Below are 13,005 nucleotides of genomic sequence, written 5' to 3'. Positions count from 1 at the left end.
CATCCTTCTACTTTTTCTTGGGTCTCTAACATACTAGTTAGGATCTAGGTAAACATTGCCGTACGTTTTACTAACAAAGAGATTCATCGTGTCTTAAAAACCATGGTATTTTTAATGTGTGGGACATGTAAGTAGCCAGTCATGATGCATATAGCAGATCCATGTTCTCATCCTTGGCAAGAAGCACCTGCTTTTTCATACACAAGTTTTTTAACATGGAAACTGATCAAACATTTCAAAACAATACAAGGGGCTGTGATGTTCCTTTGCAAAAGAGAACTGGTATTTTGTTTGTGTTTTTAAAAGTAACAAATGATGGAGACTTTAGCTGACTTTAGCTGCATAACTAGATTCGAATCCAGCTGATCTTTTGCAACAGCTGTTAATTTCCTGCTAACAGTGTATTGCATCCATAGACTCTCAGGAGAATATCCTAGAAAGAATCAGCACAATCTGAATGCATTTCTCCCACCACTGATCACAGTTGGTGTTTGCTGTTTCACCCACATAAATCATGCTCATGTCAACTTAAATTTATCATCACATTAAGCATTGTGGCCTACACAAAATATGAATGGTATCAACTTAAGTTCAACCAATCCCCGCTCGTAACTTGTAAATATGAAAAATGAGGGCTTGTTGCCAATTACAATTCTTCTTGTCTATATCAGGCTACTTTCTGTAATATATATTTTTTGAATTAGGGTCAAATCAAAAAAATTTTCTAAAGCACATAATAATTACTTTTGATGCTAGGGCAAATTCTGATCACAGGGTCACTTTGAATATGTTGTGAAAGTGGCAAGAGAGGAAGTGTTAGTGAATTGTAGTTTCTGACTACACACTTCTGGGTCTTGTGTGAAGAGGGGTAGGGAACATATGCCCAGGAGGAAGATGCATATTCTTTCCTATCATCTGGAAAATGCACCACTTCCACTTTCACATGAGACTCAGAAGCATGGAGAGAAGAAACCCAACTCACTCATTTTTCCTCTCGTCACCTGTTGAATATACAAAAGTGCCCGTCAGTCAAATTTCCTTAGAGTAACATGGTTTTCCTATTGAGCAGGGTTCCACATTTTGTTTCCCATGGTGTCCCATCCCCCTTTGGAGAAGCCCCACCTTCCTGGCTAGTTTGGTATTCAGAAGGGGATGGGGAACAGTACACCCACAAGGAAGATACCCATCCCTGCCCCCAGGTTCAAGCTGGAGAGGAAGGCAAACTGGCTGTTTTGATGGTGGCCTGCAGTGTCACTCGGAGCACCTTTTCTTACAACACCAAAATACCCACCCCCCCAGCTTTTCAAGGGCTTTAAAGGAGAAAGTTAGGCCTGCTCATTTGGGTGGTATGCAGCAGTGGCAAAGAGTGCCTCTCCCACCTACCTCCAGAACAAACCCAGTGGTTCTATCTGGCTACTAGGTTTGGAGCTGAGAGAGTGGAGGATCATCCCTGCAGTTATGCTAGACCCTTTGCAGGAGATTGTCCCTGAGCTGAGACTGACAGCCATCTTGTGTATGCTTACTTGAGATTAAGCCAGATTGAATAAAGTGGGATTTGCAAGTGAACATGTATAGAGATAGCACTGAAGAAGTGAGGCAGGATTCTGGCAACCCCAAATTTTGACTGGGCTACTTTTTTTTTTTTTTTTTTGGAAGTTTGCCCTTGAGTCTGTTGTATACTTTGTAGTGCTTGGACAAAGGCATCTTCCATCAAGTAAAATATGTTTCAGTACATTTCCATATTTAACTTTTTAAAATGGCACTTCCTTGTAAGGAAGTAGTTTCCTCAACCATTAGGGCAATAGCTGTGGATATCAAGATACTTTGTTCTTCAGCTGTTTGGAGAGTTTGTTTTACTCAAGTAGCAATGCCTCATACTTGTCTCTCTTTTGGCTCCACCAGCAATCTGTTATACAGATATGGAGATTCTCATGTGCAGTTGCACGCAGTCTGGTGCTGCTTAGAAATACCTGCAGTTTTGGGTGCTAATACAACATCAGAGAGGATACTTTTTAAAACATGTAAACACTTTTATAGTGTTACCATTTTACAAGTGTTTTTACAGTAAAAAATTGACAAAACCTAGGCATATATCCAATAAGAATAATTTTTCTGCTGGTTTTTTTTGTAAAGTAAGTTGGTTCACCCACCCTTTCAATGGCTTGCTGTTTCATTGATGAGAAGCTACTTCTAAAGCTATAGAGAGAGATCACCCTTGTTCTATCTCAGTCAAAATAGCTTTAACATTCATGATAGAAACATGTAAAGAGCAAAATTACTATTAATCTTTATACAGACATTAGAAAGCAGGTTTTCATGCAAGCTTACTGTTACCGCACCAAAATACTCATACCACCATTGAAACATTTCCTGTTTTTGTTTTTGTTTTTGTTTTTTTCTCAGAACTTCTGGTGTGATTATTAATCTTTGGATTAGAAAATCTAAAATGTGAAATAGTCCCCTAAGTCAAAACATTTGTTTTTTCAGGAAGGGCATGAAATATTTCATGCAACCGCTACAATACCGTGTGTCCCCCCCCCCAGCTTTTTTATGATGATCCTGACTTGAACCACCAATTTAAAAAGAATAAATACAGAAACTTTGGTTCTAGTTCCATCATCCAACACTCTACTGGAATATTTTACCCCTTTAAAACATAAGTGTGGGTGTCAAAAAATGAAAAAAGACAAATTCAAATATTGCTGGGGTCTTCATTCTCATTCTTGTCATTTGTTTAACAATGTTCTAAGAAACCTTTTATTTCACTGTATGCACCATTTTGTGAGCATGTACCTCTGTGGGAGGAAAAAGCCATTCCTGCCACACTGTTCTGTCTTTATACTCAAAGCATGGTGTATCTTCTGTTCGTTGCATTATTGGCTACACTACCCCAGTGTACCTTTACCTGAGGTGGAAATAGCCCAGTTGATAATGGAAACATCTGTATCTTCCCATTACAGTGATCCTGCATTTGTATATAGAATTCCCCCCACCCCGGTCACCTACTTTGCACATTTCAAAAATAGAAACAAGTATGGGTGAATCAATGGGCAAATGGAGGTGACTTTAATCACAAATATTGGGAGCACAGTGGTGACATGGAACCAGCTTGCCCTTCACTTTTCAGTGAAGACAACACTTAGAATAATTGAATCAATTTAAAAATTGCTTTTAAGCAGGATCACTGCTATCTTGGGGAGATGTTAAGCCAAAATGGACAGTAGCTGCAGCGTGATCTTTTGTATGGATAGGGTGAGCGTTCTAGAATGTGTAGGCAATTATATTTAGTATTGTTTAAAATGCATTTTATTTAAAATAAATAATCCTTTCATATGCATGTGTGCTTTAAGGGATTGTAGCCTTTCCATTCCTTTTTGTTCTGTATTTGCAGTGATGGAAAGAGCAAAGATAGGAAAGAGGAACACCCCCATCCCTTTAAAATTGCCCAACCTTACCACGCTGTTGCTCAGTTTGTAATGTCTATATTTTTTCCATCAAAATGCTCTGTTATTGGTCAGCAGCTGCAGTTACTGTCCAGTTTTCTACCTGTCCTGTTTAATACTATTATCTATCAATTTAGCATGGACTCTGTACCCAAGAAGAGGGGTTCCTCACTACTAAACCTAATGCTGAATTTGGTAACTGTTGTAAGCATGTCAAACCAAAGTTATATATTTACCTATGTATGCATGACATTAATTTTGTTTTGCTTTTTTTTAATTATCTGTACTGAAGGCTTTTACCCTTTCTAACTGGTATTGTGCTGTTAAACTCTCCCTTGCTTAATTGCGGATGCTGGCTGAAAAGTTTGACTGAAATACACAAGAACATGTTCATTGTTATGATACATTTTCACAAATCACTCACTTTCACGGCTGCCATAGGAGTTTATTTCAGGCCTTCAGAATCAAAGCAAACTTTTTCTTCCTTCCTCTTCTGCTTCCCTGGGCAGAACAGCCTTTGCTCCTTATCAATGCTGGAAATGCATGATTTGTTTTTTTAAGATTTATTGTTAAAGTCAAGGTTGCTCATATAGAAATAATGTAACACTTATTTATCTCTGTTTCTCACTGGTAAACTTAAATGCCCAGGAACTTATCCAGGGTGAAACTGTTCCATGAAAGTGATGAGAGGAAGCACCCCACCCATGTTCTCCACTGCCCAGTGTGCAGCTTCTAGGTCTCAGGCAAAGGCTGGGGAGAGGCATATTCTCCTGATTCAGGGACAAAGTAGGCATCTGCCCCAAAGACATGCATAACTCTTTTCTGGCCCTCATCCTTTGCACAAGACTTGGGAAGGGGGTCTTGAGGGTGAATGCTCAAGTCATTCATGCTTCTTTTCTCATTTCTGTGGACCATGTGAAACTGCCCTTCCTTTTAACTCCTGCAGATTTCTTTTATTATTATCAGTAGTAGTATTAGTGTTAGTATTATTTTGAAAAGAGACTCATTGAAATAAATGAACACTTAGAATGTGTTCCTGAGGTCAGTGAGGAGCTTAAGAAAACCACTTTCTTAGCTACTGTCATCAAGAGACTGTTTGGTATTTTTCCATTCTGGTTTTGTAGCTGCTACTTCCTAAAACAGAATGTTTCCACTTTCTATTCAGTTTTTAGTATGTGTTTAGTTCCACATTTAAAAGAAATTTTCATTAGGCTTTTGCTTTGCTTTTCTACATTAAAACTAGCTGTATGGAAGCCAATCAAGTAATGGAAAGCAAGGTGGATTTTGTCCTGACCCCTCAATCCTGACACTTCCAATGTTGATTGAAACCCCTGTTTTCTAGCTGGTGAATCAAGAATGACAAGAACAAAGCTTGGTTTTCAGGCTGTAGAATCATGTTTGATTGGCAGCCAAAATAAGTCCTCACCTGCCACTTAATAGTTGTGCACCTGATCCAAAATCCACTGGATTTACTGGAAATATTCCCAAAGATTTCTATCAATGTTCTTTGTCTAGCCAGAATGTGTCTAGTATATACCAAGTAAAATTTGGAATAACTTTAATTGAAATTTTTATGAGGTCCAACGTAACATTATCTAGGATTTTCTAAAAATGTATTTTATTCATTTCCATAAACAATACAAACATGATGAGAGGCTGTATTACTAAAGTTTAGGGGAAGTATTTTAAGATAAGCATGCAAAGTCCAGTCCCAGATCCATTGAAATTATGTACATTTTTTTAGTTGTAGAAATCAAAAATAATATTTTACCTTATTTTGAAGCTTCATAAATTTTTCTCTTTGAAAGAATAGTTGTCCATTATACTTCATCTACATTAGCCAATTAAATATAAAACATTTCTTTTTTTCTTTTTCTTTTGGTATAGACATAACATGCTGAGATGACAGTGTATTTACATACGTAATTGCAATCTAAATCACTTGAGGTTAAGTGCTAACTTACCCTTATAAGTCCTTTGTCAGCTGAGTATTTGCTTATCACGAAATGAGGGAGAAGAGTTCCAAGGAATTCTAATTCCATGGTAGATTTCTCTACATTCTTACAATGAAAAACGTGTACCATTTCAAGGCTAGAGTTCAAATTCTACTTATAGCTCTAAGGCTATTTTAGGGTTGTCTGTAAATGTTTTCTCCAGAGAGATTATCTACATATGTGGTTTTAAAATGTGTGCATCATTTGAAGTACTGCACAAAGGTTATGTTTTCCCCACCTCTCAGAAAGTGCACCAATGTACACTTCAAATCATATATTATTAATGTGTTTTCTTTATATAATGATTATCTACAAGAGGAAATTCCAGGGTTTGAAAAATGTCTGTCTCTTGTCATTTTGACGGTTTTGATAAGAGCAAAGGAGTGCATCTGTTTGGCATGCAAGGAATAAACAGAATTGCTTAAAGGGATGGCAAGTTTTAACATGACTCATATGCAGTGGGAGGTGGAAATTAGTACCTTTTAATCAATTTTAATTTCTAATATTTGACCTTTAGGGTTCTTTTAAAATCTCATTGTACACATAGTTCAGTTACCTTAATGTTCCATTTTCTTTATCAGTCTCCTCTTGCCTCGGTGGCCAATATCCAAACTAACGAAGCACCAGCGCATCGTTATGCTGGCCAGTATTTTTGAAAGGTGCTAAATATTGCAATAAGTAGCTAGAAATGCAACTTAATTACACTTTGCAGTGACTGGATACTCTTGCATAGTTATTGAAGTGCTCAAGTAATTAGACCTCCTTGATGGGTTTGATTTGAACTCACTATAAACATCAACAGATGTTTCAGATAACTGCTAAACACCAGTTCTTAATTTAGTGGCAACTAGGGCCATAGGCTGTGATGGCTGCACATATAGCTCCATGTGGGGCTGCCAGTTCATGCATTTCAAGCCTCCAGTTGGATAATGAACCTGGCAGCAGCCCTATACACTCATACAAGTGTTGGTGTGGGTCCTACGGAATATCTGAACAAGGCTACAGTGTGGGTAACCTCATCAATCATGGCCAGTACACTGCTAAAAATGTGGATATGGTTTAAATGAATTTTAAAAGTCACCTACACTTGACACTTTAGAGAGCTCTGGCTATTCTGTAAGGGTTAGGAACTTAGGCTCCAAATGCTGATGCATGACAAATAGGTAACTTCACACACAGATGCTGATGTTCTAATCTTCTGTCATGGGACAGGCACAGTGCCAGAATTTCCTATTTTTACTTCATATTTGAGGGAATACCAGCATTTCTGTAGGTCTTTTGTATATGTAGTTTGGAAACACACCTTCTGTAAAGCTAGAAAGTAAAATTTATGACTAGGGGTTCCTCTGCCTCTTTTTTTTTAACAATGCATTCATTTTATTATGAAAATATTGTATACAGTTGTGTACTAGTGTCAATAAAATTGACATTGTGTAACAAGCTGTGACTTTTCTCTCAGATTTTTCTGAGCATCCATTTAGCATGGAACTATGGGTAAACGTATTTCATTTAAGACAAAAAGTCTTTCCTTCAGGCATGTATCCTGTTTGCTCTACGTTATAAGCTGCAATACTGATAACATATTCTAAGCATTTAAAATTTGACTTGATGCTGCTAAAGGTAATACGATAAATAATCTTACTGGGCTGACTAAAAATGTATTTACTTTTTGCCTTGCTGAAAAATATATTTAATTTACTCTCTTTGTGTAAATTTCTGGTATTGTGTCATGATTTACTGGTGTTTCAAATTGCAGATTAAACTTCTAAATGCGTTTTTAGAAAACGACCTATCCCTTTTGAGCATTTGCTCTTGCAGGCACACATTACCTACAGTTTTACTCTGAGTATTGTTAATTGCACTAGCGTGACAGTGTATTCTTTTTATTTAATAAAGTTTTTTTAAGCATGAAGAAAAAACAAAGGGTAATCAAAACTGATACAAGACATGTAGGTTTATCTCCTCAGTTGTCTTCTAGCTTAATTGTGACCGCACTAAGCTCTAGACTATTTATTTATCCATTTTGCACTATCCATGACCTGACCGCCTTCTCAGAAAGTGCAACCACCGTTCAAAGCATCTCTTAGACTTGTATTTCACATAGTCATCAAAGTGTACTATGGTACATTCTCTTCAGTTTTATAAATGTAATGAGGCTTGGTGACTGTGACTGTTTGAAGTTGTCCTATTACATGCTTTTCAAAATAACAGCTTTTATGTGAATGTAATGCTAGCATTTCCACCCCAGAGGAGCATGGAATAACTCGACAAGGTACACTGTCCTTCACTTCTGTTGTGTGTAGCAAGAGGGGGCTCAGTAGTTTCCTCCCTCTGTTCTAGATGTGACTTTGACATAGCAAATCATATTTTCCCCTAGACTCTGTCTCTTCTAATGCCTCTTCTTTAGCACCCAGTGAAGTAATGAGTTGCATTTTTGGAATTTAAATTTGTAGGAGTGTGACAAAACTCCAGTAACTGTAGGGTAACTTACTTTATTGCTACATTTATTGTGTACTAAAACTAATAGTAGAACACTGAACAAATTAACAGCTTTGACAAAGATTCTGTGTAGGCACTATTCATTTCCCTAAACTACATGCAGTGTTATGTAGGATGAGTGCAAACATGGATGTTTCTTTCCCTGCCCTTCCCACCTGCATAGAAGGTTACGCCTCAATCTGAATATTTAGCTATATTTAAATTTTGGCTTTTTCTGACTTTCTAATCCAAACTCACTAGTCTTTCCAGGAAGAAGTCAGTGATCAAAGAGTCCCTGTATTCTCAAATGCACAAAGGCAGGGAGAAGTCCTGAAACCTTTTGCCACTCCCTCCAGCCACAGAGGTGGTGGAGCAAACAAAATTCAAACAGGACAACAGTCTTTCAGTATATGTTTCTCTGGATATTCTAAATCATAACATTAATATTAAACTCACTTCTACACCTTCTGAATTGATTTGTCTACCTATCTACTTTTCAATTGGCTGCAGATCAGCTAACTTTATTACTTTGCTGAGCTCAGGCCAAATTCACACAACCCTAAGTCTACAGCAAAGTGTGAACTGAATGCATCATCCATAGCCACTTTCCCATAATGTCTGGAACTGTTTTAAGTCTGTTCATTACATATTAGGAAGCTGGCCGGTGTTGAAATAAGCAGATCTCTTTTTCACCATTGCCACATTCAGTGTAGACCAAATTCAAAACAGTTCTCTGTGTGCACAGATAATTGTGCAAACTGACTTTTAAAAGGACCAGCCTCAAAGAGAACTTAGCACTTGTAAAGGGTAATGGCTCTGCTGATGGAATCATGTCCGTTTGCACAGGCAGAGGATCCAGGATCTAATTGTTCATATTTTTAATGTTACGATGTCATGCTTCTGGATTGTTCCAGGTGTCCCTGTTCTAACTTGTATTGTATTGTTCCTTCAGCAGGCTCCCTTGCTGGCAGCCCTCATCTTTCAGAACTGTCAATCAATTCCCAAGGAGGAACAGCTGTGGCAAATATGACATTGTCTCCTAATTTGAGTCCTGATAACAGGCAGGCTTCTCCATTGGTCAGCCCTCTGCTGAATGACCAAACTGGTGTCCGGACTGATGATGAAGAAGAGGTCAGGAGAAAGGTAATAATGCTGATTCTGCGCTCATGATAATTTTTTCCTCTTAATCCTTGGCAATGCTTGCTCACATGCCAAATTATGCATAGGAACATAGGAAGCTGCCTTATACAGAGTCAGACCATTAGTCCATCACAGTATTGTCTACACAGACTGGCAGCAGCTTCTCTAAGGTTATGGAGTCTCTCACCCCTATCTTGGAGATGTCAGGGTGGGAACTTGAAACCATCTGCATGCAAGCTATGAAACTAGCTGGGTGACTCTGGGCCAGTCACTTCTCTCTCAGCCTAACCTACTTCACAGGGTTGTTGTGAAAGAGAAACTCATGTATGTAGTACACCGCTCTGGGCTCCTTGGAGGAAGAGCGGGATATAAATGTTAAAAAAAATTAAAAAATAATATATTTTTTTAAAGCATGCAGGTGCTCTTCCCAGAGCCGCTCCATCCCCTGAGGGAATATCTTACAGTGCTCACACATGTCTCCCATTCAAATGCAACAGGGCAGACTCTGCTTAGCAAAGGGGACAAGTCATGCTGGCTACCACAAGACCAGCTTATGGGTGGTTGGAGCACTGCCTGTGTTGCTGCACTTGTGTATACAGTGTTGCATCCCAGGGCAGTTCTGCTCTGTTATAAAGTTGCACAAATACAGTTGCACAGTACAGCTGAGTGTGTTTATAGGTGCACAGCCGTGTGAGCAGTGCTCCAACCATCCACATTGCATGGCACAGTATGTAAGCCACCACCTTTGGCTGTGATGGTTCAGTCAGGACATTGGATGTAAGAATCTTTGGCAGATCCTCTGGTGGTGAGTTTCACAAACAGTAGGGTACAGGCTTACAGCTCTTACTGGGCTGTACCATTTCAGACTCGTGGCATGGGAAACCCCCTACAGATAGAAAAATAGCATGCGAGGGAATAGACACCTCCCCATCCCACCCCACAAATGTACACAGATTTCTGAACCGTTCAGATGCATTGCCTGCTTTCTTCTGTTACCATCCTACTGGGATCCCCCTTGTCTGTCCCTTCCTGACCTAATAGCAACACACACTCTTCTTCTAGTAACTTGCTCCTTTTGAGAAGCAGAAGTGCTATCCTGAGTGGCCAGCTACAACTGGACTAATCTTAACCTGTGGACTAGATCATTTTAATGGTGCACATACAGTAGCTGTTCAGTTTCTTTCCTTAGTAAGACTAGCAAGGTAAGAGGGGAAGAATGACACCAAAGCCTGCTAGCTGATTTTCAGACCTGCATATTGTTGGCACTTCTGCCAGCCAGCTGTGGATTCCTCTGGCCTTTGCAGACACCAGTGTGCAGAGCATCTGGTCATACAATGATTGTATTACAATCTCTCTGTGGAAAGATTCTGGGAGCAGGCAGTACTGACACACAGACAGTTAGCCTCAGGGTACATGCCCTTAACCTTGGCTAAGTGGTGGGCTCCCTAGGTGTGTTTGCCACCAAGGCAGTTTCGGAAGCCTCGCAGCTACCGGCGGTTCTCACGGGCAGTCAAGCCCGGTCTTGGGTGCTTGTAAGAACAGCCTAAGTGTATGTATCCTGTTACACTTTATTGCTGTGGTGGGAACAATACTTTCTGGAGCTGCCACAATGGATAACTTTACACCAGATTCCATGATTATTTATGTTCATTATCTTCCATATGGAAGAATGTCTTGAACTTCAGAAATCTTTTTTATTCCATAAGAAGATAACACACAGAGCCAAGTATATTTTGGAAACATACCTTGCTCTAGAAACAGATAGTAAGAGGAATGCCCAAAAATATCATCCTGGTATCATTTTGTAATTCAGATTTCATGATATTGCTAGGGGGGGGGGGAGTTAATACTAGTCTGTCATATTAGCCAAGATTTTTTTGTATTTCTCCACAATTTTGTAGTAACCCACACTTTATACTCATACAACATTCCCTAGTTTGTAATGCTCCTGTTGGTTTTGCCCTTGTGACTTATCCACTATTTAGAGCTTGGCTTTTGGAGTACAGATCAAAAGTTGTTGTCCCTTTCCCCCCACCCCCTTGCAATTTTCAGAGGTTTCCAACTGACAAAGCATACTTCATTGCTAAAGAAGTTTCCACCACAGAACGAACTTACCTGAAAGACCTTGAAGTCATCACATCGGTATGTTTGTTTTTGCATTACAAACAAACCTGTAGTTGTTGTCCATTGTCCCTTTCAACAGTGTCTATTCGCCTTTTACAGTAGGTTTATTTTCTGACTACATCATGGGTGCTGCAGCCAGAAGCAGTTTGTGGTAAAGTAGGAATTTCAGCAACCCAACCAACAAGAGACAAATGTTTCATTTGTATGGTTCTATTTCTTTAATATACATTGTACTATTTTAATTTCTTTTCATTTTACAAGTGCTATTCACTGCCTTCCTTTTTCTTTTAATATTTTGAACTTTGAGTTACATTCAGCTGGACCCTCTTTGTAATTTTCTCTTCCAGTCTTGCTGATCCACCTTCAGAGCCGTGTTTTTTGTACTTTTTATCGGCTGCTGTTTTCATCAGGAAATCTTCCGCCACTTTTTGAATCACTTGAACATTTGAAAATGTCTGCCACACTGATCTAACAATACCCTCTAAATCTTATAGGCTGCAAAAGTATAGCGCTGGTTAGTGTACTGCAGCATTAGCAGCTTGAGGCATCCTAAATGTAGAAGTTTGTTGATATTGTTTGAGGGCTGCTGTGCTTGTTTTCTGTCATGTGTGACACTCCTTGTCACTTAATGCAACAAAATAAGATACAAACTTGTGGTCACAATGTGACAGTAAGCAGGTTGCCGGCCATCTTGGTCCCTGTGACCCTGTGAACTGAAAAGACTCCATCTCAAGGGACTGCCTGATGACTTTGCTTGGTCTTTGTAGTGGTTCCAGAGCACAGTGAGTAAAGATGACTGCATGCCAGAAGCACTGAAGAATCTCATCTTTTCCAGCTTTGAACCATTGCACAAATTTCACACCAACTTTCTAAAGGAAATAGAGCAGCGCCTTGCCCTTTGGTAAAGATTCCAGTCCTTTTACTTTGCGGGGCTATGTGTTTCTAATTTTAACTTCAAAGTGGGATGGCTACTTTTCCGTGTGGAGCTTGTTATAAATTGTAAGTGTTAATGCAATTTTTTAAAAGTTGCTTTTTAATCTGTGCAGTTAAAATACCTTTATAATATGATCTGAGTCAGCCATATCAAATTGTGCGAAAACATTTTACTTGCTTGCTTAAAATGCAACTTTTATCATGCAGACTTTGCAAACAAAGCAATTTTGCCCAGTAGGATGGGAGCAAAAAAGGCCAAACAGGCAAAAGTTATGTTTCTATTCAGCCAGGTTCCCCCCCCCTCACTTATTCTCTATGAAAGGAGGACCAGTGCCACACTTTCAAGTTTCTAGAGTAGTCTGTTCTGTCATCCCCTTTTTGGTTGTAGCCCACAACATGTTTTTTGGCCCACTCTCCTCTGTCATCTTTCTTCCTCCTCTCCAAAATCTGGCCTCTGCAGTAGTAGTTCTCTTCCCATGAGCCTACATGTGAGTAGTCAGCATGTAGGGGGAGCAGGATTGTGGCTACAACCTACACCTTTGTGTGTCTGCATGTCTCCTACATATGTAAGCTTAGATGTGCTGTTGGAATTTTGCAAAAAGCACAGTCCCTGACTTGTGGGTATACATTTTGTGCATGCATAGCCAGCATGCAAATGAACCCGTGTGTGGTGAGGGCAACACTTGATTCCACAATCCCACTCTGCCCATGTGCATAGACTGGATGACTAGGGCTAGAATAAAAATGTGAGGTTGGACTGTGCTATTTTAGACTGCAGGACGAGATCACATTTTGAATGCCCTGCTGCATTAAAAATTCCTGCAAATAGAAAACAAGCATAGAAGACAAAAGAAGCTAAACTAGAGCTTTTGTCTCTCATGTGCTAACATTCT

General features: G+C 39.3%; 1 protein-coding gene across 4 annotated transcripts in view; it reads left to right on the top strand.

Annotated features, from left to right (window-relative positions):
• FARP1 (FERM, ARH/RhoGEF and pleckstrin domain protein 1) overlaps nucleotides 1-13,005 on the top strand; it is a 268,168-nt gene that overhangs the window by 222,608 nt on the left and 32,555 nt on the right. For 3 of the 4 annotated variants that reach the window (XM_053311099.1, XM_053311101.1, XM_053311100.1), the window contains 3 exons: nucleotides 8,868-9,058; nucleotides 11,108-11,197; nucleotides 11,947-12,080. In XM_053311099.1, coding sequence (XP_053167074.1) covers nucleotides 8,868-9,058; nucleotides 11,108-11,197; nucleotides 11,947-12,080 — 415 coding nt within the window. The remainder of the gene's footprint in view (nucleotides 1-8,867; nucleotides 9,059-11,107; nucleotides 11,198-11,946; nucleotides 12,081-13,005) is intronic. The other variant, XM_053311102.1, reaches the window with a different exon arrangement.

The sequence above is a fragment of the Hemicordylus capensis genome, chromosome 3, assembly GCF_027244095.1.
Source record: "Hemicordylus capensis ecotype Gifberg chromosome 3, rHemCap1.1.pri, whole genome shotgun sequence".
NCBI classification, from domain to species: Eukaryota; Metazoa; Chordata; class Lepidosauria; order Squamata; family Cordylidae; genus Hemicordylus; species Hemicordylus capensis.
This window is presented reverse-complemented; position numbering and strand designations above follow the sequence as displayed.